Genomic DNA, 7,492 nt, shown 5'->3' on the forward strand with positions numbered 1-7,492 from the left:
ATATATATATATATATATATATTTTTACTTTTCTCTTATCTTAGTTTTGCATGTGAAATATTAGGTCATTTTAACTCTTTGGGACTCTAACCGTTTTGAAATGAAAACCATCTGAGAGGTTTAGAGGGGGAACTTTCAACATTCATAGACATCTGAAATGTGTATTCTCGCTATGCCAGACCCTCCTCCAAAGCGCGTTGAAGGAGGGTCTGGCCACTCCACATAGCATTTGGAGATGGGAGGAAAGCGTGCTCTGGTTTAATGGCATTTCTTTGAACCAGTCAGAATCGTAATGGGCGGTGCTGAGTGCCGCTGCAAAATCAGTCGTGCAAGAGAAAACTCAGATTGGACAGATAGTCTAGCTAGCTGTCTCATTTGACCCTGCAGAGATCTGAGGAGTTAACCATAGTCCTCAGAAATCCACCGAACTTAAAATTCCATTTCAAAGTAAGCAGAAGGAAACGGAAAATCCATGCATCTGGCGGAATTTCTTGCGGCACCGGAGCAATCCTGGAAGTGGAACCCGAAGGACATGGACTAGATCTGAAAAGTGACAAGAAGCCACAACTAGACACTGATTTCTTTATAAGAGGTCACAAGCCAAACATATTGGAAAACACTGTCAGGCTACTACTGTATTTGACAAGATTATCATGTGTTTTTTTTTTAATGTAAAAGCTTAACGTGAAAATTCATTTTAATTGACAGATAAATCTAATGGATTAGTACTAGAAGTATGAAGTAGCATAAAATGGATCAAAAACTTCAATGTACCTCTTTATCATGTCTGGTTCTCCTTCTCAGACGTTCCCCTGTAAACTGGTGCTGCTGGACTTTGGAGACATGGACAGCATGCCGGAGGTGATCTCAGAGATCCAGGAGTGTTACGGCTGCATGGATATTCTCATCCTCAACAGCAGCATGAAAGTCAAGGCCCCCGCACACAGCGTGTCTCTGGAGATGGACAAGTTACTGATGGACAACAACTACTTTGGACCGGCCACGCTGGCCAAAGGTAAACCGATGGAAACACATTTCAGATTGTAAAAGTATGACAGTGTCGTGGTTCTGCAGTGTGTTGAGACATTTCTGTTTCAGGTTTGCTGCCCTCCATGATCTCGAGGAGAACCGGTCACCTGCTCCTCGTCAACAGCATCCAGGGGAAAATAGCTGTGCCTTTTCGCACCTCATGTGAGTTCACGAAGTTAATGACGGGAAATACTCAGCTCTTATTTGAGGTGCTAGTGGACAAAATGCATGCAAGACTGTCATTCTCGAAAAAAAACGCTCCAATAAGTCGGTTGGACCAGCAGCAACTTGCAGCTTCCTTTAGTGGCCTCCTGCAATTATGAGGGAAGTACAGCAGGAAGTAAGGTGATGTGTGTAAGTGTAAGAGCCGAGGGGGTAAGCCCGCCTCGACAAGGCGTACTTCCTACGGAGCCATTTTGATGCTATCGAGCCATCATCCGCCCCTAGCATCCCATTGACTGCCATTCATTTTCGCGCCACTTTGACAGGGAATAACTTTACATCTGAAGCGTTTAAATACTCTATTTGTCCATTGGTTATTTCTAAAGAAAGACGACAATGTATAAAAGGGTCAATTACCTTGTATCTCACGTTATGGCTCCGTAGCAGACGTTTTGGTAAAAATAGGCTAACGATTGTTTCATAACCACGCGACTTACTGTCGCACCGTAGAGGAATTACCGTATAGTACAAGGTAAGCTTGCAGACAGTTTTGACTTCCATTAGCTGATTAGGTTTAATTACTAATGTTAACTAGCATGTTAGTTAGCAGTAATTAGCCTGTGCCTATGTTATCTCCTAACATATACCTACGCTCTCCGTCTCTGCTGATAGGGAATAATTGAGATTTCTCTTGGCACAGCTACCAGAAGACTTACAACTTTCAGACAGGTTGCTCACGTCACATCTACGTCGTCAAGCTCAGTTGGAGGCTGGCAGTAACGCTCAGCCATCACCGGAAAAGAGCTTCTAACATAGCCGCACAAACTAGGGGTGCGGAGGGTGCTGCAGCACCCCCTTAGTGAAAGGTAGAAACTACAACCTTAATTAAAAATGACTTATTTTAATTAGTTTCTTTACAATTAAATGTAATTTGATTTTAGAATTTGGTTGGGGAGAGATAAACACATAATTTGATCAGGATGAATCTGCTAATTTTGCCAAGAGCGAGGCCCGCTGCGCACCTCTGACACTGATTCATGAGTGAAGATAGTTGTGGAAACCGTCCCGGAGGGTCAACAGTACAGAAGTAACATCGCAAAACAAAAGCGCATGTTGGATTTCTTCATAAATCATTCACAGGGTAAAAAGAAACTGTTAGACCTGAATCAGAAAACCCAGCAAATGTAACTGAAAGAAGTAGCAGCACCACCTCTACACCTGTCCCTCCCATAGCAACCCTGCTAGCAACAGACGACAAGGCAGCCAACTTTTGATTTGATTTCATTTAATTCAGTGATGTGTTTCATACCCTTGTTTTTTGTGGTGAGATTGTAGTAGGCCTATTCTGTCCCACTTGTACCTATATCCTGTGTTTTGCCTTGTCTTGGGTTATGGATTTCATTCTCCTTTTAGTTTTTCTGCTGGTGGAGCGTTGTGACGGATGCAGTGTGGTGTGTACGGTGGTTGACTTTGGCTGTCACTCTCAAAAATTTGTCAGCACCCCCGACTCAAAATATCTTCCCGCGGCCATGGCTTCTAACAGCCTTCACTGGTCTCCGTTGAAAGCAACGGTGTCACATTGGCCATTACTTATACTGTCTATGATAAGAGCGCCAATTTCCACTTAAGGTTAGGCAGGTTGGGAAGGAGGCCCGGGGTTCGTGGCAAGTTTGAAAGTAAAAGTAAATGGCAGGTTTTCTAGTAACATTACGGAACAAAACTGCGTGGCACCGTCTGAGGCACATTTACGTGCATTAGTATAGACTCTTCCGTTTAATTGGACCGAAAGAAAATTAAAACACTGAAGCTATACAGTAAAGATTAGAACAACGTATGTCATATTTATAAAAAGGAAATGTGCATAATGTTAATGTGCATGATAGACAAAGACTAAACCAAACTAACCCAGTCAAACTGTCCGGCCAGCCCAGTCAGAGCTTATAGATGATGTGATGTGTCAGCAGTGTTTCTACTGATACTTCAACATGTGTTAAAAGTATCGGTGGGGTGTGCATGGCTGTGGTATAAAGCTGTTGTGTTTTACTTTTCATATTTTTCCAGACGCAGCGTCTAAACATGCAGTTCAGGCCTTCTTCGACTGCCTGAGAGCTGAAGTAGAAGAGTACGGCATCTCCGTCAGCACCATCAACTACACCTTCATCAGTCCCTCTGCATCGTCCGAAAACACGGCGCCGGCCTCCAAATCCATCTGGTCACGTGAGTAAAATCAGAGGAAACCGGGCAAAAGTACAACCATTATACTTACAGATTAAAAAACCATATTTGATTCCCATTCTGTGGATATTTTAAATATGCAGAATAATGCCGCGACACACTGTGTTATTTTGTCTCTCTGCTTTTTGCAGTGGTGTACTCTCGGAAACCTCTGGGCGTTTCTCTAGACGAGGCAGCGACCGAGATCATAAAGACTTTGAGCACCAAGAGGAAAGAGGTGGTAATTGCTCCCTCGCTCCCAAAGGTGGCCATCTACGCTAGATCCTTCTTCCCTAATGTGTTCTTCGCCGTGATGGCTGCAGGAGTGAAGAACGCCGCTGCCTCTGAGAACATGTAGTGCTGCTGGCGTGCACTCTAATGATAACCTGTAATAACTGAGGATATTAAAGAAAGGGTTTTATCGTCCTTTCATCAAGGCAGGTCATCTAAAAACAATAATGACAATCGATTTGTTTTTCCTGTTTTCTCATGAAATCGTTTGAGCTACAATTAAGATTGCATTTAAACCATGTGAGTGTAGGTCTTAAATGTACTGAATTATTATTAGTATTATGTATAGTTAAATGTCGATTTTCCATAGTTGTCTGCATATTTTACAAGTTAACATGCATAAAATCATAAGGGTGCTGAGTTAACTTAAAATAGTAAGTTATAAAGACAATGCTGAATCTGCTCATGTATTTGTAGATTTAGAATCCAAATAAACATACATATGTCTAAGCCCTGTACTGTAAGAGTTATTTTCATTTTCTTAAATCTATTTTTGTCTTTTGTTTTGAAAAGTTATCAGTTAGTATACAATTTTCACAACAGTTGGTGAGAGATCCACATGTGCTGAAACACTTCATTTTACAGGTCCATAATTTTAACACATTTTCTGTAAATTAAATTTTATTTTTCCATGAAAAGCTCAATTTAAACTGAATAAATGTTAATTTATTATTAGAACATTGTACCAATATCTGTTGACTGCATGATTGGCTGTGGTCACCTGCTCTATACTCTCTTAGAGCCTTCACTTGCAGTTCATTTGGATGATTGAATACTTGTGCTTTTATCAAATTAATACCAAATTTTAGAGATCTTTCTAGAACATTTTCTGGGAAAATATTTGTTTTATAAAAATCCCAGAACTGTAAAGTAATCTTGGCGTATAAATTTAAATTGTGAAAACGTATTAAACTATCTGTGCTCTTAAATGTTACAACTTCTCATAATATAAATCACTTAAAAACTGTTTGAATCATAGACCGGCAATATTAATCTATATATATATACATATATATATACACAGTATGTATACATATATAAACACATATATACACACACAAATATACATATATGCACATATATACATATACACATATATATATATATATATATATATATATATATATATAATATAAGATATAATATGGCATGCCGTTTAGGAAATAATATATATATATAGAATTTTATCCATCTGATATGGAATGAAAGTCTGATAGATTGAATGGAAGTCTGAATATATGGAATGAAGTCTGAATATATGGAATGAAGTCTGAATATATGGAAAAGTCTGAATTTATGGAGAACTGAATATGGAATGAAAGTCTGAATATATGGAATAATCTGAATAATGGAATGAATTCTGATATTGAAGAATCTGAATATATGGATAAGTCTGAATATATGGAATGAATCTGAATATATGGAATGAAGTCTGAAATATATGGATGAAAGTCTGAATATATGGAATGGAAGTCTGAATATAGGGAATGAAAGTCTGAATATATGGATAAAGTCTGATTATGATGAAGTCTGAATATATGAAAGTCTGAATATATGGAATGAAACTGACTTCATTACGGCGCTGGCGCCATCTTGTGTTGTGGCTGATTATCAGGATGTAACAAATGTGGACGCTATGAGTAGATCGGCTAGAATCTAGTGTCAGCTATTTTGACAATGAAGAGATTATTACACTGGCAAATGCATGTACGGGCCAATACTGGTAACCGTATCCAGTGCCCACACCATTAGCTTCCATTTGAAGTGTTACTTCTGCCGACATCTCCCAAAGAGACTCATAAATTCCTTCAAGAATGATGCATAAGTTCTTTCGGAAACGTTTTGTTGAACAGGATTGCTTCTATAAGCACTAAGAATTCGCAATAATGAATAATGATCCTCAAGGTGACGCTATCAATTTCCAACACTGTTTGTGTCGTTTGGAGTATGACCGTGTTTGCAAAAAAACCCTGCAGTTCAACAAAGTATTGGACTATTTCAGCCGATGCACATTTGTAAATCCAGTGAATTCAGAAAGTATCCCTTTGGTGACATTTCGGTCATGTATTCCAACTTTCATTCCATATATTCAGACTTCATTCCTATATTCAGACTTCATTCCATATATTCAGACTTTCATTCCATATATTCAGACGTTCATTCCATATATTCAGACTTTCATTCCATATATTCAGATGGATAAACTTCATATTATTATATATTATTTCCTAACGGCAACCATAATTATTAGCCTATATATATATATATATATATATATATATATATATATATATATATATATATATATATACACACACACACACACACATATGCAGTCTATAGTTTGTATAGCTCGGGGAAAAGTTCATAATCTTGTGTGCATGTAACGCCATCTAGTGGTCAATCCTTACAATTACTACTAGGGGCCTACATGCTGCTCCGTATTACGTGTCTTTTTACATTATCTTATATTTTACGTAAAAATGGCGTTTAAAATATGTCCCAGACTCACTGCGTTAACTCTCCGACTGAAGTCTCATCCGACCGCCGTCAGTACGTTAAGCTCCGGCTGCGGTTTAACGGTGGAACACGACCGACAGAACCGGCGCTTCACCGTCACTCCGGGCAGCGGGGCTGGTAAGCAGAGAGCCGGTCAGGTCCTGTCAAGGGAGCCTGGGGTCCACTCGCGGCCTGCTGAAACAGGCTACTGGCACTGGCTACTGTACACAAACCTGTACGATGGATTGATTTACCGTCAGAATATACAGCTATGTCTTTACAGATTCTTTTGGATTTTGCTCATATATCGACGGTGTCGTTTTTGTAAGGAGAGAACACTCAACTAAACTCAATTTTAAAATCTAGGAATTTAATATGACTTCGCCCAAGAGCAAAAGTGTCACAGTCGATATGAATGACTTGTGCTTTAAACGATTTAGTTCTATCAGTCAAACAGTTCGGCACACATATTAACAGCAAAAGTAGCACATTTCAGTACATTTTCAACTGGTTGGTCACAGTAGCACAGTAGAAGCAGGTGAGCGGAGACCACTTAAATAAAGGTATTTTTGAAGGAAGTTTGGGATTTCAGGCAGTCTAGATGCCTTCACGGCACATTGCTGCCGCCCACAGGGCAAAATGTATTCCAATATAACATCTCACATATCTCCATACATATATATTTACAGTCTAAGGAGCTGGCTTAATGGTTATTGCAGCAATGTTAACTTCAGTGTGAAGTCCTCTGTGTCCTCTGTCCACAGGTGACCATGACTGTGCTGTGCTGTACTACAGATTCACCGGGGAGAAGGAGGTGGATCTAATGTCAACCTATGTACCAGCGTCATTTAGGGGCCAAGGTGTTGCTGCACTGCTGTCACAAGTAAGTTGAACTTTTCAGGCATTATTTGTCATTTATTTTATTTTAGTATTCATCTTTTGCTGTATGCCCATTTAACGTATTTAATGTTTGTTTTACAGGCTGCCATGGACTACCTGGTTGAAGAAAAACTCAAGGCTCATGTCTCCTGTTGGTATATAAAGAAGTACATCAAGGATCACCCGCTACAACGTTATAAAGAACTTGTAATCACTTGACTGCAGCCTGTTGTTCCAGTTTACAGCCTGGAATACTACCTCAAATCAGCCACAACCTCATGTGCATTGCTGTACACTACTACAAAGCCCAAATGGAGGATGTAAAGTGTGCCATACTTGATGTTCAGCATCCAAAAGTCCAAGTTCATTTCATTTCATTCAACCCCTCCCTTTTCTGCCTGCTGTTGGCTTCTCTGGC

The 7,492-nt window shown here is 39.5% G+C and overlaps 2 protein-coding genes across 3 annotated transcripts in view; both read left to right on the forward strand.

The window, feature by feature from the left end:
• LOC116702705 (dehydrogenase/reductase SDR family member 7C-B) overlaps positions 1-4,151 on the forward strand; it is a 7,648-nt gene extending 3,497 nt beyond the window's left edge. For both annotated transcript variants that reach the window (XM_032537071.1, XM_032537072.1), the window contains 4 exons: positions 805-1,015; positions 1,099-1,191; positions 3,253-3,408; positions 3,558-4,151. In XM_032537071.1, coding sequence (XP_032392962.1) covers positions 805-1,015; positions 1,099-1,191; positions 3,253-3,408; positions 3,558-3,763 — 666 coding nt within the window. In that variant the 3' untranslated portion in view covers positions 3,764-4,151. The remainder of the gene's footprint in view (positions 1-804; positions 1,016-1,098; positions 1,192-3,252; positions 3,409-3,557) is intronic.
• Positions 4,152-6,070: 1,919 nt separating this feature from the next.
• Positions 6,071-7,492, forward strand: part of LOC116702712 (protein NATD1) — a 2,121-nt gene continuing 699 nt past the window's right edge. Inside the window, exons 1-3 of the mRNA XM_032537080.1 lie at positions 6,071-6,333; positions 6,960-7,078; positions 7,177-7,492. The exon at positions 7,177-7,492 is cut by the window's right edge and continues 699 nt beyond it. Coding sequence (XP_032392971.1) covers positions 6,180-6,333; positions 6,960-7,078; positions 7,177-7,293 — 390 coding nt within the window. The 5' untranslated portion in view covers positions 6,071-6,179 and the 3' untranslated portion in view covers positions 7,294-7,492. The remainder of the gene's footprint in view (positions 6,334-6,959; positions 7,079-7,176) is intronic.

Source organism: Etheostoma spectabile, chromosome 15 (assembly GCF_008692095.1).
Source record: "Etheostoma spectabile isolate EspeVRDwgs_2016 chromosome 15, UIUC_Espe_1.0, whole genome shotgun sequence".
Taxonomy (NCBI): domain Eukaryota; kingdom Metazoa; phylum Chordata; class Actinopteri; order Perciformes; family Percidae; genus Etheostoma; species Etheostoma spectabile.